Genomic DNA, 26,662 nt, shown 5'->3' with positions numbered 1-26,662 from the left:
ACTGCCTTTTAAACATATACACAGTAATTCATATAGTACATAATTAATTTGCTTACTCACATAAATTCCGTGACTTAATTGGCAGTGTCAATTTTGAAGATAAGCAATGCCAATTACGGTAACAAAAAACCATCAAAACGCAATGTAACTTGAATACCACACCCTTGGTTTCCTGTTAGATTTCCTTCCTTTCAATGATTGCAAAAGGAAAATTCAGGGAAGTGTATAGTCTTATGAACACAACATTGAGGGGCATGCACAATAGGTGGTGACAGTCTTTCTCTGACTACTTATAAACAAAATGAAGGCACTGACTTTTCTTCTGCTGTCACTTTTTTTACACACATGTGAGACCATCACAAGAATATTCTACATTGCAGCTGTGGAAGAGTATTGGAATTACAGGGATAGCAGGGTATATTCTTCAGAGCAAAGGTAAATGTCACTGCACCTTGTTTAATATGTTTTGTTCAGGGTCACTAATTAGTTAATTCTTAGCTATAACTTAGTGCACCAAATATTTTGTGTTCTGCTTTTTATGGATGCTCACCTAGAGGAAATCATTAATTGTTAAAGACGCTCCATAAATTTGGATCAGCTGTGGTATTCCAGTTGATTTCATTAATACTACAGTAGCTGTGAAATAATAATAATAAATAAATAAAAAAGTGAACAGCACTATATATGATTGAAAGAAAAATATGTACATCACCTTAATTCCATTATGTTAAATATTATTTCAAACTTAAACATTTCTTGAACTTTAATGGAAAAGCATTTTTGCAACCTAGTGAAACATTATTGCATTAACTCCCTCCATTAGCTTAAAAAAATATGAATTAATAATAAAATACGAAGTATTCAATAATATATGTTTGTTAATTATAATGAGCCATTAAACAAGTTTAAATGCCTGATTCAATTGTATCCATTGTGAAATTGCACATTGCTACCAAAACATTATTACTTTTTGGCTTTCACCCAATAATAAATTAAAAGGAGTCGCTTTGGCCTTGGAAATATTTATTTTACTTGCAAAAACTGCAGTTCAGATAAGCTGTGAAAAAAAAACGGAAAAAATAGGTAACAGGCAGCTGAGCAGCAGCACTCAAAAGGAAATAAACTCAAAGGATGGGTAAAAAGAGGGTATACAGTATGCGTGTGCAGCAATCATAATCACCATTGAATATGTCAGTTATAATAAGGTCTCATTTTGAATTTGAAGTGCTTGTTTAGGACACCTGACTACAAGAAGGACATATAACCCTAGATAATTCAGTGGCACTTTACGTTATCAAGAATCTTGGTAGATGTTACATTAAATAAAGGGATCAGATTAACTAGAATTATTTACTTTCAAAATATACATTTTACTGGTGACGCAATATACGTATTAATATAGCCAAGGTTAATACAAAGATCTGTTGTGCTGGAATTGTGCAGCTTTGAAATTGCTATCCCCTGTGAGGTGTTGATGGTAAATTTGCTAGCATAGTGTAAAACTGGACAGGATGCATTTCTTACAAGGAATTGTATCTGTATTTATAATTAGTAGAAGAAATTAAGTGGGTGAGTGACCCAGAGAATGCCATTGTTGGCTTTGTGTTGACTTTGTATATATGTTAACATTAGAATTTCTGAAAGGTTGAACTTGGTAGATCTACTGTTTTAAATTGTTCAGCCTCAAAATATGCAATTTTTGAGTTTTAGTTATATTTCTTCAATTCTTATCCCTACAGTTAATTGTAGTTTTAGAGTTAGAGGACCCTGGAACCCATTCTAAAATCCTAGCCTTTCCTTCAATAACACCCCCCCCACTTTTGAGGGGTATGGGACTCAGGGTCGACAGTGTCTAGATAGACAGACATTAGGTCGACACCTATTGGTCGACAGTGACTAGGTCGACACCAGAAATAGGTCGACGCGACCCTTAGGTTGACATGAACAAGGTCGACATGGAAAAGGGTCGACATGAGTCTTTAATTTTATTTATTTTTTGTGTCGTTTTCTTCGTAAAGTGACTGGGACCCCCAATTAGTGCACCATGTCCCCTCGCCATGCTTCGAGCAAGCTTACCGTTCCCAATTGTAGTTCAAGTGGATCGTAAAAGTATGAAAATGTTCAGAAGATAAAAAAATGTGAAAAACTGATGTCAACCTTTTTCCATGTTGACCTAATGGCTGTGTCGACCTATTTCTGGTGTCGACCTAGTCACTGTCAACCTAATGGGTGTTGACCTAAATGATGTCGACCTAGAGTCCGGATACCCTTTTGAGACTGTTATATATACTGGTAATATAAGCTGTATTGCACAGAGATGTTCTATTGCAGAGTGTACTTGCATAGAGATTAACCAACTGCATAGAGGTTCCCACCAGGAAAAAAAGATCCCCCTTTTCCATTTAATGTAGTGATCCACAGTTATTGCATTTGTAGAAAATGAGCTGTGACCTATATCAGGCTTGCCTACCCTCTCACATTGAGCGGGAGGCTCACATTTTTTAATTTAGGCTCTTGCAGTCTCGCAAGTCTTGATAGTCCACCTGGTTTTTCTGTGTCCTTCCATGAGAATGCGGACTGCGCAGACACAAGTCCGGAAATGCTGGGGGGAGGGAGGCTGCATGGGAGATGTCACAACACTTAAATGCCGGCCACTTCGGGGTTGTGGGCTCTGGCAGCGGTGGCTGGCTAGCAGTGCACACATTTACGGGTTTATTCATGAAGCAGTGAAGAGTGTGGAGAAGTGAGCCAGTGGAGAAGTTGCCCATGGCAACCAATCAGCATTGAGGTTACATTTATAATTTGCATACTATACAGTTGTATGGAGCAGCTGATTGGTTTCCATGGGCAACTTCTCCACAGGCTCACTTCTATACTCTTTTCACTGCTTCATGAATAGACCCCATAGAGAGGCAGTCTGAGAGACTGAGCAGACAGCGGAAGCAGGTAAGCATTGCAGAGGAGGGTCTCCCCACTCCACTGCTATCCTCCATTGTTGCTGTTAATTAACGCTCCCACTACATTTGATAATATTCCCATACTGATAATCTCTATGAGAATCAGGAGATAATACAGTTACCCACAGCTTTGCCTAAATAAAAGGTTAACCAATGTCTATGTAGCAAGCAGGATTACGGGGTCTGATATTCATGCCATATTTACTGAACCGGAGACTAAATAAACAAAAATTGACCTAAAGGTTAAATGCTTAGTAAATAACATCAGAAGGGTGAGAGCACTGGATGGGAACCCTAATATTTATATTGGCAGCTGCAGCTTTCTAACTAAGGTCTTTATATAACCAATTAATATTGACAGAAACTTCCCTCAGAAAGTAGTCCTAAGAACTACTTTCCAACATTGCAGTGCTGACTCTAATAATAAGAGAATGTGGATTATGATTAAGAAAACCTATATTAATGTCCCGTTACACTAGAATACTATTGAGAGACATAGCCTCGGTCCTGCATTAATGAGTAGCTCACAGGAATTTAACATTTCTCTGACGTCCTAGTGGATGCTGGGAACTCCGTAAGGACCATGGGGAATAGCGGGCTCCGAAGGAGACTGGGCACTCTAAGAAAGAATTAGGACTACCTGGTGTGCACTGGCTCCTCCCTCTATGCCCCTCCTCCAGACCTCAGTTAGAATCTGTGCCCCGCTCGAGCTGGATGCACACTAGGGGCTCTCCTGAGCTTCTAGAAAAGAAAGTATATTTAGGTTTTTTATTTTCAGTGAGATCTGCTGGCAACAGACTCACTGCTACGAGGGACTTAGGGGAGAGAAGCGAACCTACCTGCTTGCAGCTAGCTTGGGCTTCTAGGCTACTGGACACCATTAGCTCCAGAGGGATCGAACACAGGCCCAGCCTCGGTCGTCCGGTCCCGGAGCCGCGCCGCCGTCCCCCTTGCAGAGCCAGAAGCAAGAAGAACGTCCAGGAAATCGGTGGCTGAAGACTCCGGTCTTCATTAAGGTAGCGCACAGCACTGCAGCTGTGCGCCATTGCTCCCCATGCACACCTCACACTCCGGTCACTGATGGGTGCAGGGCGCTGGGGGGGGCGCCCTGGGCTGCAATTAGATTACCTTACATTGGCAAAAAATACACATAATATAGTCATTAAGACTATATATGTGTAAAATCCCCTGCCATATATCCATTAAAAAAAAGCGGGAGAAGTCCGCCGTGAAGGGGGCGGGGCTATCTCCCTCAGCACACTGGCGCCATTTCCTCTCACAGCTCCGCTGGAAGGACGCTCCCCAGGCTCTCCCCTGCAGTTTCCAGGCTCAATAGGGTAAAAAAGAGAGGGGGGGCACTAAATTTAGGCGCAAATACTATATATGTATATATATATATATATATATATATATATATATATATGGCTGCTATGGGGTAAAATCACTCATTATAGTGTACATCCCTGTGATTTATAGCGCTGTGGTGTGTGCTGGCATACACTCTCTCTGTCTCCCCAAAGGACTTTGTGGGGTCCCGTCCTCAGTCAGAGCATTCCCTGTGTGCGTGCGGAGTGTCGGTACGGCTGTGTCGACATGTTTGATGAGGAGGCTTATGTGGAGGCGGAGCAGGTGCCGATAAATGTGATGTCACCCCCTGCGGGGTCGACACCTGAGTGGATGGATATGTGGAAGGAATTACGTGACAGTGTCAACTCCTTACACCCTGTCTGATAACATTGATACCCTTGACAGGGACACTATATTGCTAACTGTAGAGCATATTAAAGACGTAGTCTTATACATGAGAGATGCACAGAGGGATATTTGCCAACTGGCATCTAGAATAAATGCAATGTCCATTTCTGCCAGGAGAGTATTATGGACTCGGCAGTGGACAGGTGATGCGGATTCTAAAAGGCACATGGAGGTTTTGCCTTACAAGGGTGAGGAATTGTTTGGGGATGGTCTCTCGGACCTCGTTTCCACAGCGACGGCTGGGAAGTCGACATTTTTACCCCATGTTCCCTCACAGCCAAAGAAAGCACCGTATTATCAGGTACAGTCCTTTCGGCCCCAGAAAGGCAAGCGGGTTAAAGGCGCGTCCTTTCTGCCCAGAGGCAGAGGTAGGGGGAAAAAGCTGCACCAAACAGCAAGTTCCCAGGAACAAAAGTCCTCTCCCGCTTCCTCTAAGTCCACCGCATGACGCTGGGGCTCCACAGGTGGAGCCAGGGGCGGTGGGGGCCCATCTCCGGAACTTCAGCGACCAGTGGGTTCGCTCACGGGTGGATCCCTGGATTCTACAAGTGGTATCTCAGGGGTACAAGCTGGAATTCGAGATGTCTCCCCCTCGCCGTTTCCTAAAATCAGCCTTGCCAACTACTCCCCCAGACAGGGAGGTGGTGCTGGAGGCGATTCACAACCTGTACTCCCAGCAGGTGATAACCAAAGTACCCCTCCTTCAACAGGGACGGGGTTACTATTCCACAATGTTTGTGGTACCGAAACCGGACGGTTCGGTGAGACCCATTTTAAATTTGAAATCCTTGAACACTTATATAAGAAGGTTCAAGTTCAAAATGGAATCGCTCAGGGCGGTTATTGCAAGCCTGGACGAAGGGGATTACATGGTATCACTGGACATCAAGGATGCTTACCTGCATGTCCCCATTTACCCTCCTCACCAGGAGTACCTCAGATTTGTGGTACAGGACTGTCATTACCAATTCCAGACGTTGCCGTTTGGTCTGTCCACGGCACCGAGGGTATTTACCAAGGTAATGGCCGAAATGATGATACTCCTTCGAAAAAAGGGAGTTATAATTATCCCGTACTTGGACGATCTCCTTATAAAGGCGAGGTCCAGGGAACAGTTGTTGATCGGAGTAGCACTAGCTCGGGAAGTGCTACAACAGCACGGCTGGATCCTGAATATTCCAAAGTCGCAGCTGGTTCCGACGACGCGTCTACTGTTCCTGGGGATGGTTCTGGACACAGAACAGAAAAAGGTGTTTCTCCCGGAGGAGAAGGCCAAGGAGTTGTCATCTCTAGTCAGAGATCTCCTAAAACCAAAACAGGTGTCGGTGCACCACTGCACGCGAGTCCTGGGAAAGATGGTAGCTTCTTACGAAGCAATTCCATTTGGAAGGTTCCATGCAAGGATCTTTCAGTGGGATCTGTTGGACAAGTGGTCCGGATCGCATCTTCAGATGCATCGGTTGATAACCCTGTCTCCAAGGACCAGGGTGTCGCTGTTGTGGTGGCTGCAGAGTGCTCATCTTCTAGAGGGCCGCAGATTCGGCATACAGGACTGGGTCCTGGTGACCACGGATGCCAGCCTTCGAGGTTGGGGGGCAGTCACACAGGGAAGAAACTTCCAAGGACTATGGACGAGTCAGGAGACTTCCCTACACATAAATATTCTGGAACTAAGGGCCATTTACAATGCCCTAAGTCAGGCAAGACCCCTGCTTCAACACCAGCCGGTGCTGATCCAGTCAGACAACGTCACGGCGGTCGCCCATGTAAACCGTCAGGGCGGCACAAGAAGCAGGATGGCGATGGCAGAAGCCACAAGGATTCTCCGATGGGTGGAAAATCATGTGTTAGCACTGTCAGCAGTGTTCATTCCGGGAGTGGACAACTGGGAAGCAGACTTCCTCAGCAGGCACGACCTCCACCCGGGAGAGTGGGGACTTCATCCAGAAGTCTTCCAAATGATTGTACACCGTTGGGAAAGGCCACAGGTGGACATGATGGCGTCCCGCCTCAACAAAAAGCTAAAAAGATATTGCGCCAGGTCAAGGGACCCTCAGGCGATAGCTGTGGACGCTCTAGTGACACCGTGGGTGTACCAGTTGGTTTATGTGTTCCCTCCTCTGCCTCTCATACCCAAGGTACTGAGAATAATAAGAAGGAGAGGAGTAAGAACTATACTTGTGGTTCCGGATTGGCCTAGAAGAGCTTGGTACCCAGAACTTCAAGAAATGATCTCAGAGGACCCATGGCCTCTACCGCTCAGACAGGACCTGCTGCAGCAGGGGCCCTGTCTGTTCCAAGACTTACCGCGGCTGCGTTTGACGGCATGGCGGTTGAACACCGGATCCTAAAAGAAAAGGGCATTCCGGAGGAAGTCATTCCTACGCTGATTAAAGCTAGGAAAGATGTGACCGTAAGACATTATCACCGCATATGGCGAAAATATGTTGCTTGGTGTGAGGCCAGGACGGCCCCAACGGAGGAATTTCAGCTCGGTCGATTTCTGCACTTCCATTAAGGTCCAGATCTCGGCTCTGTCGATTTTCTTCTAAAAAGAACTGGCTTCACTGCCTGAAGTTCAGACTTTTGTTAAAGGAGTGCTGCATATTCAGCCCCCTTTTGTGCCTCCAGTGGCACCGTGGGATCTCAACGTGGTGTTGCATTTCCTAAAGTCGCATTGGTTTGAGCCACTTAAAACCGTGGAGCTAAAATACCTCACGTGGAAAGTGGTCATGCTGTTGGCCTTGGCGTCGGCCAGGCGTGTATCAGAATTGGCGGCTTTGTCATGTAAAAGCCCTTATCTGATTTTTCATATGGATAGGGCGGAATTGAGGACTCGTTCCCAATTCCTTCCTAAAGTGGTTTCAGCTTTTCATGTGAACCAACCTATTGTGGTGCCTGCGGCTACTCGGGACTTGGAGGATTCCATGTTACTGGACGTAGTCAGGGCCCTGAAAATATATGTTTCCAGGACGGCTGGAGTCAGGAAAACTGACTCGCTATTTATCCTGTATGCACCCAACAAGCTGGGTGCTCCTGCTTCTAAGCAGACTATTGCTCGCTGGATCTGTAGCACGATTCAACTTGCACATTCTGCGGCTGGACTGCCGCATCCTAAATCTGTAAAAGCCCATTCCACGAGGAAAGTGGGCTCTTCTTGGGCGGCTGTCCGAGGGGTCTCGGCTTTACAACTTTGCCGAGCTGCTACTTGGTCGGGTTCAAACACATTTGCAAAATTCTACAAGTTTGATACCCTGGCTGAGGAGGACCTTGAGTTTGCTCATTCGGTGCTGCAGAGTCATCCGCACTCTCCCGCCCATTTGGGAGCTTTGGTATAATCCCCATGGTCCTTACGGAGTTCCCAGCATCCACTAGGAAGTCCGAGAAAATAAGAATTTACTCACCGGTAATTCTATTTCTCGTAGTCCGTAGTGGATGCTGGGCGCCCATCCCAAGTGCGGATTGTCTGCAATACTTGTATATAGTTATTGCCTAACTAAAGGGTTATTGTTATGAGCCATCTGTTCGTGAGGCTCAGTTGTTGTTCATACTGTTAACTGGATATAGTATCACGAGTTGTACGGTGTGATTGGTGTGGCTGGTATGAGTCTTACCCGGGATTCCAAATCCCTTCCTTATTGTGTCAGCTCTTCCGGGCACAGTTTCCCTAACTGAGGTCTGGAGGAGGGGCATAGAGGGAGGAGCCAGTGCACACCAGGTAGTCCTAATTCTTTCTTAGAGTGCCCAGTCTCCTTCGGAGCCCGCTATTCCCCATGGTCCTTACGGAGTTCCCAGCATCCACTACGGACTACGAGAAATAGAATTACCGGTGAGTAAATTCTTATTTTATGCTATTGTTCAATAAACCCACGGTGTTGGGAAACTAACTGCCGCTCACACTGCCTTACTGGTGTTCTATGAGAGTAGATGCAGAATGATATAATCGCTGACCTGCATTTTATTTGTGATTATTAGTACTGCAGTACTTTGCAATAAGAATCCACTAGACCAGACCTGGCCAACCTGTGGTTCTCCAGCTTTTGTGAAACTACAAGTCCCAGCATGCTCTGCCACTGTTTTGCTATTAGGGAATACTAAAACGCAGGCAGAGCATTCTGGGATGTGTAGTTTCACAAAAATTGGAGAGTCACAGGTTGGCCAGGCCTGCACTAGATGGATGGGGAAGTGGTAGTGCCGACGCCGGAATCCAGAGTGGCGGTACAATGCCGATGCCAGAATACCGGCAAAACAAGCTATTCTCCCTCTGTGGGTGTCCACGACACCCATAGAGGGAGAATATAACCTGTGGTGAGTGCAGCGAGCCACCATACCCGCAGTGTGGCGAACACAGCTAGCCCACAAGGGACTTTCGAGTGCTCGCCCCATTGCTTGCATACTACTGATCGGGATGCCGCTATCGGTATACTGACGGCCGGTCAGCGGTAATTCATACTGATCCCGATGAAGGTGAGCTACTTGTCTGTTTGGGGATGCATAATAGAATGAACCCTGAAACATGCACTAATTCGATGTATAAAGTAGCTGGGATAAAGATATGATGATGTGAAGGGTGGATATTGGAATGATTATCTATTAGGCGCTGACCTACAGTGGATTTAATGAAATTGTGATACAGTATGCCCTGTGGGGATCATGATTGATAGCTCATGAGGATTTCTCAATCTTCACTATACCATATGGAAGATCTGCAGCAAGGTAGTTTAGTTAAGAACAAAGGAACCACATGTAAAAATGCATCATTTATTAAACATTTGCAATACTAATTGATTAATACATAAAGACATCTTAAAAGCTAATTGGTTTGACCTTTGTGGTGAGCAGGGATTACTCACGTTTTGAATGAGACACAAAGAGCACTGAAATCTGACTACAGCTGAGGAATAGTTGCAGAGCAGTCATATTCTGTACCCTTAGCATGGTGTAATAGCAGTCAATAGATATATGCTGGAAATACCAGAGACTGCAAAAATACAGTGCGTATGGAGACAAAAAGGACTATTCCATTTAGGTGATTATTGTCTATATACACCCTAGATTATCAAATACTGTCCTGCATATATAGCTCCGTGCCAGCACTAAGAGGCACAAGGTATCTAACCCATCATTCGGAATGACTGTCTTTTATCAGACAATCTTTAACATGGTATCCGGACGGCTGATCGAACCCGCAAAGACCGACAACCAAGAGATCGACAACCTAAAATCGAACATAACTTGATGGACAACACTAAAAGGTCGACAAACATTACATCGACAACAACAATAGGTCGACAACAGCATGTCCGACAACAAAACAACACTGACAAACACAACATAGACACATGACAACATCGACAACATGTTCACAGACAAAAGAAAACATAGAACGGAAATATCACAGACATTACAATCATCGACAACAAACATATAGACATTCCAACAGATCGACACTAAACATATATACAAACCAATAGGTCGACAATACAGTCATCGACAAACACAAAGCTAGACAACATGAAACACAGACAACAAATAGATCGACAAAATATACATCGACACAACAATAATAGACCTCACGTGAATCAGACACAACGTAAGATAGACAAACATAAAGGTCGACAACATTAAAACAGACAACAAGGTGGGACTTCCGGGGGCGGAGCCAGCGAGTATGGCTGCCTTTTAATGTGGCTCCCAAAGCTGTCTTAAAATACCCCAATATTGGCAAGACTTGGGACTTTAGGTCCTCATATTTTTATAGCTGAGACCTAAGGGACCTTGAGGCTAAAAATATATTAGGGAGAATTGCTATTTACCCCGGAGTCAGGCCATCAGTAGAGACGGCCAGCAGGCTTGCTAACACGGCGTGGGCGCGAAAATGGAGCTGCTTATGTGAACGAGCCCTGATGATTCGTATCCCTGGTAGCGCTGAAGCCCGCTTATGCAACAACCCTTAAAAGATATAATCGACAGCGGTGTTGTGAAAGACGAGCCCGTGGAGTGAGGTTGGAGGGGAATTGTGGTCAGAGGAAGAGGCTAACCCGTACTGTGTCCCGGACGGGTGTCAGGACACTGATTGCAGCGGCGGTGACCATCCTCCCTGCAGGACCCCGGAGACGATCGCAGGCACGGAGACTGCCGGCTACTTAATCCCCGCTGAAGAAGGATTGTAAGCAGAGGAGGCGGGAGATCTATAGCGGGTCTCGGACGGGTGTCAGGACGCGATTTGCTGCGGCAGAGATCATCCTCCCTGCAGGACGCCGGAGACGCTCTTAAACACGGAGGAGAGTGCCGACAACCTAATCCCCGCTGGGTGCGACATACTGGCCGGACCGGAGGGTGCTCCCAGGAGGCATAGAAGCGGCACCGCTCAGAGAGACTCCCTGTCAGCTACACGGCCGGCGATAAAGAAAACAGCGCGGTGGACGGAGCTCAGACCGCAAGACCGAGAACACAGGGTTCCCCACAGTGCCCCTTCAGGGTCTGAGCTTAATACGACTTTTGCCCTCTAAGGTACTAATTTTGTCTGTACACCCCCTTTTCTATTCTCATTAACACTCTATATTACTGCCTATACCCTTCCTAGACTTGAATCCATCCCCCCTTGTGTGTTTCCCATATCCCCCCCTCCCCATGATTTCCCTTCCCACTCCATGATCCCTTTGGCTATCCCCCTTTCTCCTCTGCTCTGCACATAGCTCCAAGACAGCGGAAGGTGGGCTGTGATCGGCTATCTACTGCTCCACGGGTAGCAACCACAGAACAATAGGTGATCTGCTCTGAGCCGATTTGTGAACAGTTTGTGGACTGATGGCAACTTATTCTTCACCTGCTAGAGTGAACTACTCTATATACTGAGGGGGTTCTTTAACAGAAGAAAACCTCTGCGATTCCCTTTATCCCCTTATTCTTCTTTACGTACAGCACATATTTTTCAGCCTGCACACAAAGCTGGGAAAGCTTTACATGTGCCTGTAGTGACACCTTGTGGCTGGACCGAAAACAACTCTATTTAACACCCAACTTGCAGGCTGCTGCCCTCATTTCACCATATCTGCTGGTTATATGTTCCACACTGAGGTTCCACTATACCCGATCCTGAAGCGGATCTGAATTTAAATTTTATTCTTATTTGATATATTCAATTGATTGTATACCGACAGAGATATGATGTTTATTTTGTAAGCGATACCTGCTACGTTTCTTATTTACCATCCATTTGCTTGTACACGGCTCCCGGAGCAGGTGAGACCGCTGGTCTTTTAGCCTCCGGTATTGTACATTTATCAGGTACTTTTCTATGTGCAGGCTGCCCGCCTCGTGAGAATATGTAGTTAACAGTCCACTCTCAGGGTCTAATGTACACATTTCAGTAAGACTTATGTATGCTTTATAGCGGTTACTTTACCATTGCGGCTATTATTGGTCACATCTGTTTTGCTCCTAGCGCTGATATACCGTGGTATGGACAAGTATTTGGCTAAAAACCAAATTCCATCCGCAGACATGCCTAGTTCAGCGGCTAAATCAGGCTACAAACGCCAAACCAACCAGAAAACAAATGCGTCTCAATCTTCTTCTCCTCCTTCTCCATTATCAGGAGGAAATGAGGACACACATTCTGTCCATATGGCAATTCCGTCACCAGCGGATAACGCCAAAGAAGTAATTAACATGCTAATGCCCCTCATTGATAAAAAATTTGAGGATTTGCATGCGAGGTTAGACACATCGCTAGCAAAGATAGAATCTAATACTGCTAGAATAGACACTTTAGAACAACGAACAAGTGATGCTGAGGACTCAGTTCACGCTTTGCAACAAGAACTAGCGATTAAATCTCAAACTATACACACCATGGTCGAGAAACTCGATGACCTGGAAAACAGGAACAGGAGATGTAATTTACGTTTTATCGGCATCCCCGAAGAGGTTACTGACACACAATTGCAGGATTACGTTGGTAACCTCATCCCGTCTGCTCTGGGTCTGCTAGAATCTGACTTGCCACTGCCGGTGGAAAGGGCGCATAGGTTAGGTGCAGTTCGCAGGGATAGGGGTAATCAATCTAGGCCCACCATTGCTAAATTCTTAGACTACAGAGACAAGGAAAAAGTACTGCAGGCATACCGTGCTGCCCCAGAGCTGCGAGTGGGGGGTCACAAACTCCTGGTGTTCCAAGACTTCTCAGCCTTGGTATCACAGAAACGTAAGGCATTTTCGGAGGTCTGTAGGTTTTTGGTGGACAAAAAGATAAGATTCGCTTTACTCTATCCAGCCAAATTGAAAGTAACTGAAAATGGCCGTACTCAGCTTTTTACTGACCCCCAACAGGCGAAGTCCCATTTCCTTAGACATGGCCCTCCCTCGCCTGCCCGCTCTAATGCCAGTTCATGAGAATAAATAAGTCATACTCATATAGCCCTTAACTATAATATCTTCTCGGGGGGGGGGGGGGATATGCTTGGCCTAAGCCCACTTGGTAGCCGGATCCCTACAATTTTCGCTCATTTCTGTGCCACCATGCCAATAAATAAGGGGGCTCTGGGGGGGCGAAGGGACGGATACTCTTCCCCCTTATATTAGGTCTTACCCAACACTGTATTATTTACCTAGACCCTGACTGAAGGTTAAGATTTTTCTTTTTGATCTTCTCTCTGTTCTTCATTAATGATGTTTTGTGGGTTTCATATACCTGCATTACAATGTTTGTTGTTTGTATTGTTTTTGTTTAAAAAACGGAGCATTCCCTCCATTACGGTTGGGAATCCTCAGTTTGTTGACATGGGTCAATTAGACGACCCATGTTTAGTTATAGTTTCAAAAAATGGAAATGTATTACTTCACCTGAATTTATTGAATGTGATGGCCTGTTCTGTCTCCTCAGCAGTCTCCTGGGGTTGGGTAACGGGGGGAGGGGGTTGGGACCAGAGCACCAGATACTTTAAGGCCCCTGCTGTTCTACTCTTCAAGGGGGAACAGTTGCTCCCAATTGGGAATGTTTGGGATATGTCGAGACACCTCTTTCAGCTCTTTACCACCAATGATGGCGGATGATAATAGACACACACCTGCGGGCCGAGAGACCGCCCACCGTTCTATACTATCTTGGAATGTGGGTGGCCTCAACACCCCGATCAAGAGAAAAAAAGTACTCATTCACCTTCGTCGGAAAAAACCCTCTATCACCTTCCTCCAGGAAACTCACTGGAGGCTGGGTGATGAATCTACTTTGCGAGCCCCCTGGTTAGCGGAATGCATACAGGCTTCTCACTCCTCAAAGTCCAGGGGAGTGGCAATCTTGTTCCATAAACACTTGAAATACAAGATTCTACACACACTGGTGGACCCTGAAGGCCGCTATTTGATTCTAGATGTGGAAATCGAGGGTAGAAAATTCACCTTAGTGAATTAATATGCACCCAATGTGGCAACCGGGGAATTTTTACGACACATTACGCAGATTTTAGCCAGCAGAACCAATTACTCTTTAATAGTTGGAGGCGACTTCAACACGGTTGATGACCACACACTGGACAAGTCATCTCCTGTCGCTAGGCCGACCTCCCCATGCTGTCACTTCATACAGGAAATGAAGGAACTATTAGAATTGAGTGACCCATGGCGTTTACTGAATCCAACGGACAGGTCTTATAGTCACCTATCTAGGGTACATGGTACTATGTCCCGGATAGATTACATATTGATGGCCAATCATCTATTGGACCAGGTGAAAAACACGGCATTGGACGATATCGTTATCTCGGACCATGCTATTATACGATTAGAATTATATGTGGATTCCCAGGGGGGCGTGGACCGCCTTTGGCGTTTTCCGGATCACCTCTCCAACTCAGAAGATTTTAAGAAATTTCTATTACATTCCTGGCATAATTTTGTAGATGACAATATAGAACATTGGGATGACACGGTGCTTTTCTGGGAAACGTCGAAGGCGGTGTTACGAGGTCACATAATAGGTTATGTAGCTAAGTTGCGGAAAAACAGCTCACGACAATATCATACTTTACACAACGCTATGTCCCACAGCTTCAACATTTATAAAGCCAGTCCCTCAGAGGAATATCTGGAGAGATATGTCAGGGATAAGAAATTACTTGATGCCTTTTTGACGGCTCAAGCTCAACAACGCTTAGACTACACCAAATTTCATTATTATAAATGGGGCAACAGAACTGGTAAACTCCTAGCTACTATGTCTAAACCAAGAAGACAACGCTCCTTCATGGCAGCGTTGAGAGACGGTTCCCAGAACAAGACCTACACAACGACAGCTGACATTTTAACACATTTAAGCGATTATTACACTACCCTTTATAGTCCCGTGTCTCCACATGAGGAGTTACAGAGGGAATTCCTAACTATGGCAAATCTACCTCACCTCAATACCGATCAAAAAGAAGCGCTCGACGGGGACATTAGGGAAGAAGAAATACGGGAGGTTATTGCCTCCTTACAGCCGCACAAATCGCCTGGACCCGATGGTTTCACAGGGGCATACTATAAATTGTTACAAAGGGAACTAACACCGACGTTACTAGAACTATTTAACAACATCTACAGGGAACACCCAAGATACTCTTCCTTTTCACAAGCATACACAACACTAATCCCCAAACCGGATAGGGATTTAATGTCAGCCGACTCATATAGGCCCATTACTCTTTTAAACTCTGATTTTAAGATTTTTACGAAAATAATGGCCAATAGGTTACAATTGATTCTCCCCGACTTATTGACGGATCATCAATATGGCTTTGTTCGGGATCGCCAATCGGTTAAAGCCATCCGAACAGCCATAGCGGCCACAATTGCTTCAAGGAATTCACCCCTATCAGAACATATTCTCTTAAGCCTAGACACGCACAAAGCTTTCGACACTGTGGCGTGGCATCATTTATTTAATGTGTTGGAGTGTAGGGGCTTCAGCGACAGGTTTGTGAACCTCATTAAATATCTATATAAAACCCCGAAAACCTCGTTACTGGTTAATGGCAAACGAGGTAATCAAATAACCATGCAAAGGGGCACTAGGCAGGGCTGCCCATTGTCCCCTCTTCTTTTTAACTTGTCTATAGATCCCTTATTCCGTGTTCTCCAAGACTCAACAGTTTACAAGGGTATTCCTATTGGAAACATGGAGATAAAATTATCTGCTTTTGCGGATGATGTCTTATTATATATAGGGAACCCTAGAGAGTCCTTAAGGGATATTCTGAGACTGTTAGATGATTTCGGTAAAATATCGGGCTTTCAAGTTAACCTTAACAAATCAGTGGGTTTATGTTTAAAAACTGGAATAAAAAGTCCAGGATGGGGACGCCAACTACCTATCAAATGGGCCCCCACATATATCACATATCTGGGCATCAAACTCCCTAAATACCCATCGGATTTGTATAGGCTAAATGTTAAAGCGGCGATCGACAACATAGCAAAGGAATTGGAGGCTTGGAAGAGCTTGTTGCTCTCCTACCTAGGACGGGCTAATTTAATTAAAATGTGCACATTCCCCAAACTATTGTACATCCTGCAATCCCTCCCTGTACTGCTGAGCAGATCGGACGTAGCATACATAACTAAACTGTTCAGACAATTTATATGGAAAGGTAAAAGACCGCGTATTGCAATGCACAAATTACATCAACCTAAAGCTAACGGAGGCATTAATTTTCCAAACGTCCAGAAATACAACCATGCTTCTTTATTGAGATTTTTAAAAGACTGGTTACATAATAGTGACACTTATGCTAATACACAGCTGGAGGCACAATTTGTGGGGCCCAGAAATCTAATATCTTTTCTTCACGGGGTGGAAGCGGAATTCGACCAAGAATTGAAAGATAACCCGCTTTTATGGACAATATATAGATTATGGCATACTCTTAGACGCGCTGGGAATTTAGGTGGGCACAAATCCTTGTTCCTGACGTTCCTGGGCAATCCGGAGTTCCAGCATGGGGAGGCGGTTTCTCCATTCACGACATTCAATAAAGGAGGCCTGAAAAACATACGCCACATAATTGATGAGGGTAGAAGGAAGCCATTGACATTTACAGAGGCGAAGGAAATTTACCCATTTATCTCTGATTTCCCGTTAGCATTTTTTCAGATGCAACATTATGCCAGCTCAGTGATCAAATCTCTTTCGGAGGCGGATTTTACTAACGATTTAGATACTATGCTATTGACTCCGCCTGCCACGAAGAGGGCCATGTCCATACATTATAGAAAACTTACTACTCTACTCGACCACTCTGCATCACAATATGGGATGCAGAAATGGACATCTGATTTCCCTAGGCTTTCATGTGAAATAATTTTAAACAGCCTGCTCCAATCCTATAAACTACTGCCTTCGGCACAATATCAAGAAATGTTCTATAATATCACCCATAGGACCTACTTCTCCCCATATAAGCAATACTTGGCAGGCATGGCGGATTCGGATAGATGTCTTAAATGCCATACACCCGAGTCCGATCTCATGCACTGCTTTTGGACATGCCCGATTATCCGCCACTTTTGGCTGCAAGTACGGCAATATGCCATGGAAGAGCTGATTAATTTTGTTCCATTCACGGCAGAGTGGGCAATTTTCGGAATTCTTCCGTCGGGGCAGAGAGTTACAAAGGGATGCAAACGGCTACTTTTGGCAATAAGTGCGGCAGCGAGAAAGGCCATTCTACAGGCCTGGATCCTTAAGGATCCTCCTACCTTACCTCTATTCAAAGGGAAGCTACACCACCTATTCCAAATGCATTGGATAGAAACTACTATACAAAAAGATAAATTGGTGGGGCAATTCTTTGAATCTTGGGAAAGCTATATCGTCACGCTCCCTACTGATTTTCAAATTAGAATAAAAAATTCATTGAAAGAAACACTATGGTATGAGACCAGATTGGCAGTTGGGGACCCTCCTATAGTAATAGCAAATTGACGGCTAGTGGTGTTACAAGGTCCCGGCCCCCTCACAACCCCATGGTATGGAGACTAGCAGGAAGATGTTCTTCTTTCCCCAAATCTTTCTATTTTTATTTTTATTTGAGGGTTCTAACACTTATAACCTATTTACATTGAAAGATACTCAATTATGTTACGATGCGTACATGCCTCTGTTCAAAACTACTTTTGATAAGACACTGAAGACCTGGTGTTAATTGATCTTGAGGTTTTTCTAACTTATTGTATCTGGCTATCTTCATGTACATATTTCTTTATATTACTGAACCTGATACTCTTGTAATGTGAAGTGATGCATTGACAATAAAATGATTACGATTAAAAAAAAAACAGACAACAAACAGATCGACAAAATATACATCGACACAACATAAAGGTCTACAACATTAAACAGACAACAAACAGATCGACACAAAAATAATAGACATCACATGGATCAGACACACCGTAAGATAGACAAACATAAAGGTCGACAGCATTAAAACAGACAACAAACAGATCGACAAAATATACATCGACATAACAATAATAGACCTACCAATATTTCTACAATACAGTGATGACCCCCCCCTGCAACCGTTCCAAATTCCTCCTGAATCAGACGTTACCCCCGCTAATAGCTTCAGCCGCACGACTCTACTCTAATACGTGCGACTGTCCTCTAATGCGTGGAACTACAAGTCCAAGGCTGACCGCCAATCTCCCACAAGCCTTTACCCACTGCCGTCACTCATTCCCTGCATGGTACACTAGCCCCCCCTTCCTGCGCACCCCATCAGGCGTCTTGCATTAGACGCTACCCCCGCTAATAGATTCAGCCGCCCGACTCTCCTCTTATGCGTGGAACTACAAGTCCAAGGCTGACCGCCAATCTCCCACAAGCCTTTACCCACTGCCGTCAATCATTCCCTGCATGGTACACTAGCCCTCCCATCCCTGCGCACCCCTCTATTTCTGAACGCACACTCCTATTCTTCTCTTCACACCCCACCCCCCTGCACCCCATCAGGCGTCTTGCATTAGACGCTACCCCCGCTAATAGCTTCAGCCGCCCGACTCTCCTCTTATGCGTGGAACTACAAGTCCAAGGCTGACCGCCAATCTCCCCCAAGCCTTTACCCACTGCCGTCAATCATTCCCTGCATGGTACACTAGCCCCCCCATCCCTGCGCACCTCTCTATTTCTGAACGCACACTCCTATTCTTCTCTTCACACCCCACCCCCCTGCACCCCATCAGGCGTCTTGCATTAGACGCTACCCCCGCTAATAGCTTCAGCCGCCCGACTCTCCTCTTATGCGTGGAACTACAAGTCCAAGGCTGACCGCCAATCTCCCACATGCCTTTACCCACTGCCGTCAATCATTCCCTGCATGGTACACTAGCCCCCCCATCCCTGCGCACCCCTCTATTTCTGAACGCACACTCCTATTCTTCTCTTCACACCCCACCCCCCTGCACCCCATCAGGCGTCTTGCATTAAACGCTACCCCCGCTAATAGCTTCAGCCGCCCGACTCTCCTCTTATGCGTGGAACTACAAGTCCAAGGCTGACCGCCAATCTCCCACAAGCCTTTACCCACTGCCGTCAATCATTCCCTGCATGGTACACTAGCCCCCCCATCCCTGCGCACCCCTCTATTTCTGAACGCACACTCCTATTCTCTTCACACCCCACCCCCCTGCACCCCATCAGGCGTCTTGCATTAGACGCTACCCCCGCTAATAGGAGGAGACACACACACACACACACACTCACTCACTCACTCACTCACTACTTGTCCAACCCATGCAGCCAGGCAGGGATAGCTTGAAGACCTTAGGGCTGTCAGGGATGTGAGAGGGCAGCCTGGGACATGTAGTGCCATGCCTTGTGGGGGAGGACTATGAGCGTCCCGTTTAGCGGCTAGCCATGGGCGTCTCATCAGTGAAGGCTTGCCGCTGTGCCTTGATGAGGGCACCCTGTCATCGCGGGGTGCAGGTGACACACACAAACACACACACTCACTCACTCACTCACTACTTGTCCAACCCATGCAGCCAGGCAGGGATAGCTTGAAGACCTTAGGGCTGTCAGGGATGTGAGAGGGCAGCCTGGGACATGTAGTGCCATGCCTTGTGGGGGAGGACTATGAGCGTCCCGTTTAGCGGCTAGCCATGGGCGTCTCATCAGTGAAGGCTTGCCGCTGTGCCTTGATGAGGGCGCCCTGTCATCGCGGGGTGCAGGAGACACACACGCACAAACACACAGACACACACACACACACACACACACTCACTACTTGTCCAACCCATGCAGCCAGGCAGAGATAGCTTGAAGACCTTGGGGCTGTCAGGGATATATACATATATACATACTCATACATGTCGACCTTTTATTTGTCGATCTATTATTTGTCGATCTATTATCTGTCTGTCTTTGTTATTTTCTAAATGTTAAATTTCTATCATTGACCTGTCGACCTATTAACTGTCTAGCTTAATTTCAGTCGATGTTCTACCAGTCGACCTTTTATTTGTCGATCTAATAACTGTCTAGCTTTGTTAATTTCGAAATGTTAAATTTCTATCATTGACCTGTCGACCTATTAACTGTCTAGCTTAATTTCAGTCGATGTTCTACCAGTCGACCTTTTATTTGTCGATCTAATAGCTGTCTAGCTTTGTTAATTTCGATATGTTAAATTTCTAAAATTTACCTGTCGACCTATAACTGTCTAGCTTAATTTAAGTCGGTGCTATAACCGGTCGATCTTTTAGTTGTCATACTATTTATATTGTCCGACTTCTCAATGTCGATATATGTTCCGTCTAGGATGCGTATGCCGAACACAATGGTATGTCTAACTTTATGAATCGATTAGTTACACGTCGTACTAATGTGTTTGTCGACTAAAATGACATCGACTTTAAACCCAAGTCTATCTTGCACATGTCGACCTAAACAGTCTGTCTAACTAGCGCTGACGATCAAAGTGCTGCGATACCGCGTCCCAGACCCCTTTAACATACAGTACACACTTATATAATACATCACTAAAAGCTTTATAATTTGCTTATTAATGTCATAATAACATATGTATTTTGGCGGTATGCCAAATTATAGTTTTCACCTACCACTCCAGGTCACACTGCTGAGTGGCAAAAGATATGCCCATAAGTGGAGCTTGACACGCACTTTGGGTGAAACATGACTCGCACCCTCAATGGTGCTGCGCATTTTACTATCGCCTGCAATCTCCCTGAAACTAGTTTTTTTTTTTTTTAAAGTTAGAGTTTTTATTGAGAGTGGTCAGTAATCATAAGGTTAACAAAAACATATTTGTGCAGGTTAGGAAAATAGAACATGAGAACAACCGTTTCACATAACAAGTTAAAACAGTTCTGTGACATCATAGATCAACATATATTAGTAATATGCTCCCTGCTAATTTCTAAGCGTGTACTTGACCTGTCTCGTTTTATTTTATAGATATAGTATAAATTTTATACTAAAACTGAGAGTAAACCGTGAAGAGTAAAAGTAAAAGGGAAAAAGAAAAAGCAGGGGGAGAGGACGCTAGAGTATATAGCTCAATAGAGGGAAATCATTGGGACAATTACATATAGGGAGGCAAGAGGGTGGGAGCCATTCCCTGTATCAATAGGAGAGGGGGAGACAACATAGGTGATAGAGGTATTAGCAGAGTAAGTAGTATTAGCAGCCTCAGCATAGTCCGGGCATCAATAGAGACCGAGCGAGGTACCAAGGAGACCAGATGTTGTGGAACTGGGCCACTGTGTTATTTCTTAGGCTTGTAATATATTCCATACTGGCGATATAATTAATCTTGGACATCAGTAATGCCTTAGAGGGTGGTTTGTGGTCTTTCCAGCATTTAGCTATCAGAGATTTTGCCGCCATGCAAAGTAGCATGGCAAGCTTGTCCTGGGTTTTGGGTAACATTGGTATGGGGGCATGAAGTAGAGCAGTTTCAGGGGAGAGGTCTAAATTATGTCCGCATGTTTGAGCAACCAGTGCTCCTACCATTTTCCAGAATGGGCGAATCGAGGGGCACGTCCACCATATGTGGTAAAAGGTGCCCTCCCCTCCACAGAGTCTCCAACACATATTTGATGTCGTGGGGTAGATGGAATGTAGTCTGGTGGGAACCAAGTACCACCTGGTGTAGACCTTATAGCATGTTTCCCTGAGTGCCACACTAATAGACGCTTTAGCTATGCGCATTCTAATTTCTTCCCATAGATCGTCTTCCAACGGATGGGAGAGATCTGATTCCCAGGCTAGTTCATGGGGTTCGCGGTCCGGGGGATCTGGGGTCAAGATAGAGTTATATATTGTTGAGATGTTCCCCTTTTTGCCAATTGAATGTAAGCACATATGTTCAAAGGAGGTGGGTGGTTTCAAAGGTGTATTTTTAAGCTGAGATTTGAGAAAACTGAGAATTTGAATGTAATGGTAATGACACGAGGATGGCACACCAAGGCGCTCTTGAAAATCTCCAAACGATATCGGTGCTGAGTGGCCTTTAATATGGATGAATCTCGTGATGCCCTGAGATTGCCATGGGGCCGCTATTTTTCGCTCGCAGCCTGGGGGAAAGGCAGGGTGTCCCCAGATAGGTGTTAAGGGTGAGGGGTGTGAGGATAGATTGTAGGTGCTACAGAGTTTGTCCCATAGTCCCAGGGTGAATTTAATCGTAGGGATTGAATAGGCCGAGGCTGGTCTGCAGGACCCGGGGAGCCATAGAAGTGAGTCGAGGGGGATGCCCTGATATATTGAGTTCTCAATCTCGACCCATTTTCTGTTCCCTTGTGGGGAATGCCAAGACACCATGTGATTAAGGTGACAGGCATTAAAATAAGCCTGAAGGTTAGGGTATCCTAATCCGCCTGAAGTAGCACTTTTAGTCAACAGAGTCCGTCTTAATCGGGATTTACGGTGAGCCCAGATAAATTTGTTGCATAATGATTGCAATGAAGCCAGAGTCACTCGGGGCACCATTATCGGAATGGTCTGAAATAGGTAAAGAATACGGGGAAGGAGATTCATTTTCAGGGCGTTGATTCGTCCAATCCATGAAATGAATAATCTGTCCCATTTGTCCAGGTCTTGGGTGAGAGTTTTAATCATAGGGACATAATTAGCCTGGTATAGGTTGGTATAGGATTTAGTAATGAATATGCCGAGGTATTTGATAGCCGAGGGTCTCCAAAGAAAAGGGAAAGATGAGGTTAGAATCAAATGGGTTTGGGATGGGATATTAAATGCGAGGGCCTCAGATTTGGTGTGATTTATTTTATAACCAGAGAGGGTTCCATATAGGAGTAATTCTTTTTGTAGATTAGGAAGAGAAATCAAAGGGCTGGACAATGTCAGGAGCACGTCGTCTGCAAATAGTGATATTTTGTATGATTTCTGCCCCACTGTAATCCCCCCGATATCTGCATTAAGTCTAATACGGGACGCGAGAGGTTCGATGCATAGAGCAAAAAGTAGGGGTGAGAGAGGGCAGCCCTGACGAGTGCCATTCTTCAAACTAAATCGAGGTGAACTCAGTCCATTGGTCAGTACCATTGATGTAGGGTTGGAATAGAGGGGCTCTATTGCAGTGATGAAGTGTCCATGGAGGCCAAACATTGATAAGGTAGAAAACAAAAAAGGCCAGGATATGCGATCAAATGCTTTTTCGGCGTCTAGCGCCAAGGCAATCGCTGGTGTTTTTGTCGAGTTTATTTGGTGTATCAAATTAATGGTGCGTCTGGTGTTATCCGAGGCCTGACGGCCAGGGATAAATCCCACTTGGTCAGGGTCTATTAATGATGGTAACACAGCATTCAGGCGGGTTGCTAATATTTTGGCAAAAAGTTTGAGGTCGGTGTTTATCAAAGATATGGGTCTGTAATTTGTGCAATGCAAGGGATCTTTTCCGGGCTTCGGAATTACAATAATGCGGGATGTCGTAGTGTCGGTATGTAAGGGCGTGCCTCGTAATATTTTATTAAATAGGGAGACCATATGGGGAACGAGTTGAGGGGCGAAGGTCTTATAATACACCATCGGATAGCCATCCGGGCCAGGTGCTTTGGAGGGTTTCTGGGTTTTCAGTGCCGCTTCAACTTCCTCAACAGAAATATCAGCATTGAGAGTAGAATTAGTTGCATCGTCTATACGAGGAAGAGCGCATAAATCTAAATACTGTTGTATCTGGTCGGCTTGTGCTAGGGGGTCAGACGGGGGATCTAGGTTATAAAGTGTCCTGTAATAGTCAAAAAAGATACTATTAATTTTTTTGGGGTCGTAGGTAATGTTGCCTGAAGGTTGTCTGATAGTATGGATGCATTGGTTAGCCTTTTTGGCACGCAGTTGGTTAGCTAATAAAGTATGTGCCTTGTTACTTTTATCGTAAAACTATTGATTAGCCCATCGAAGCGAGCGCTCAATATTCTCCGCCAAGAGAGATTGTAGGTCATCGCGTGTTTTAGAAAGTTCGGCTAGAGTTTTTTTAGAGTATGTGCGTTTATGTTCCTGGTCCAATGTTGCAATCTTATCGGTTAATAGGGCGATTTGGTTTTCTCGGTTTCTCTTACGGCGGGATGCAAATTGGATAATGGATCCCCTGATGACCGCCTTATGGGCTTCCCATATAGTGGCTATACTGCAGTCACCCTCTACGTTAGTCGTAAAATATTCTCTAAGCTCTGTTTTAATCAAGTCCTGAAACTTAGGGATCTTCAATAGCGTCTCGTTTAGTCTCCATGTCGGTCTGCCGTCAGGTATGTCGAAAATGTCAAACGTCGCGGTTAAAGCCGCGTGATCTGTCCAGGTAAGTGGGACTATCGAAGAGAAGCGAGCGGTGCGGGAGAGAGGTGCACAACTCAAGAACAAATCAATACGAGAGTACACATCGTGCGGATTGGAGTAGAAAGTATAGTCCCTGGTGGTCGGGTTAAGAAAACGCCAGACGTCGAACAAACCAGCCTCGGCCATGCCCCTATGCAATGCGGAGGAATTCGGGGTTTGACTACTACGCAAGGGTCCGGACCTATCCATGCCCGTGAGAGCCATATTGAAATCTCCACCAACGAGTACTTTGCCTCGTCTGTATGAGTAGAGGTCATGGAAAAACTTGCGAAAGAATTTGGATTGGGCAGTGTTTGGAGAGTACAGATTAGCCAAGGTAACCTCCTCGTGTCCGATTTTTCCCCTCACCATTACATAGCGACCTTCATTGTCGTGTTTACAGTCTATGAGTTGGAAAGGAATGGACCCCCTTATTAAGATAGCCACCCCATGTTTTTTAGCTGTATGATTGGAATACCAGGCCATAGGAAATTGTTTAGATGTCAGGGAGGGATGGGAATCTGATTTCAGGTGTGTCTCCTGTAAGAAAATCACGTCACCTTTTAATGCTTTGAGAGATCTGTGGAGATGAGAACGTTTCTGGGGAGTGTTCAGCCCTTTAACGTTAATGGACAGGCATTTTAGCGGCATGATTGAAACTGAAGAGGGAGTAATTCGCTGGAAATCCCCCGGGATCCGGACTATGCGTACTGCAAACGGGGTCTAAGAAGGGAGGGGAACAGAAGAAAGAGGAACAAAAAAGAATAAAGCAGACGTAGTATCCAGCAGGCAGGATACTCGGCTGCCAAAATTGAGCTCTCAGAGAAAAGAAAGATGAGAGCCCACTGGTGGGATACAAATGCAATATAACAGACGAGGGTGTTAACCCTCTATACTTGTTAATAACTTTAATCCCTAAGATTCGGGGGAGGAGGTATCAAGATAGAGCACTGATGCCCCCCACCCGGAACCACTAATATACAGAATGGGCGGACCGTTTTGTAGCAAACTAGGTTCTCTTTATACCCCATGGACGGGATATTCCCTAATATAGAGCACTTATAACATAAATTATCATATAACCAATAGTATCAAAGTAGTGATAATACTAGAGCAAGTGGTAAGATCGCCGGACAGGTCGGCGGCCCGAGACACCCCACACGATATCGGAAAAGGATTAAATCCATTATTCTCTCTATATGGCAATGTCTCCAAGCCGCCGACCAGCCCACCGAGATAGCAACATAGCCTTGCTTGAGGTATAAATGTCCGCCAGCAAGAACCTTCTAAAAAGAAAATAAATTGACATTAGCGTGCGGAGCCGGACCTACAACAAAGCTTACATAGCATTTGAGCAAGAATGAGAATAACATTGAGTATATGAAACGTTACTAAAACATTGAAATTAAACGAAAGGAACGTCATGTCTATGAGGTAGCTGCTGGAGACAGCTGCAACTTTCGAAGCAATTTGTTTCCATTATCAGGAGAGCGAATGGTGTGAATTTTGCCATCAATCTCCACAATGAGGCGGAAAGGGAATCCCCAGCGATATTTATATCCATTGTCCCGTAATGTGGAAGTGACAGCGCGTAAATCGCGTCGTTTAGCAATGGTCACCGGTGATAGATCTTGATAGATCTGAAGCCGGGATTCTTCGAATAAGATTGAGGTTGAGTTTCTGCACGCCAGAGTGATACTGTTCTTAATCTTGAAGGACAGAAATCGGAGGATAACATCGCGGGGTGGTTCCGAGTCCTTCGGTTTAGGTCTCAGGGCGCGATGAGCTCTTTCTATCGAGATGGTAGAATTTGAAAGCGACGGGACCAGGTGTATAAACAAGCGTTGGAGGTATGGTTCCAATTCGGAGGCTGTGATAGATTCAGGGACATTGCGGATACGCAAATTGTTCCGTCTTTCGCGATTTTCACTATCCTCGACTTTATCTTTAAGAAGTTCCAGTTCGCTGGATAGGTAACTCGTGTCTTCACCTACTTGTTTGTGAAAATTTTGTTGATGATCCACTCGTGCTTCCAGTGCGGTAGTGCGAGAGTCCAGTGTCGCCATATCAGACTTTAATTCTCCAATCGCTGTCTGGAGAGCTGTCGTAAATGAATTCT

The 26,662-nt window shown here is 45.1% G+C and overlaps 1 protein-coding gene across 2 annotated transcripts in view; it reads left to right on the top strand.

Moving 5' to 3' along the window:
- The first annotated feature begins 203 nt into the window (after positions 1-203).
- LOC135054997 (coagulation factor VIII-like) overlaps positions 204-26,662 on the top strand; it is a 638,500-nt gene continuing 612,041 nt past the window's right edge. The window contains exon 1 of one of the 2 annotated variants that reach the window (XM_063958535.1): positions 204-435. In XM_063958535.1, the coding sequence (XP_063814605.1) occupies positions 302-435 (134 nt within the window). In that variant the 5' untranslated portion in view covers positions 204-301. The remainder of the gene's footprint in view (positions 436-26,662) is intronic. The other variant, XM_063958534.1, reaches the window with a different exon arrangement.

Source organism: Pseudophryne corroboree, chromosome 3 (genome assembly GCF_028390025.1).
Source record: "Pseudophryne corroboree isolate aPseCor3 chromosome 3, aPseCor3.hap2, whole genome shotgun sequence".
NCBI lineage: Eukaryota > Metazoa > Chordata > Amphibia > Anura > Myobatrachidae > Pseudophryne > Pseudophryne corroboree.
This window is presented reverse-complemented; position numbering and strand designations above follow the sequence as displayed.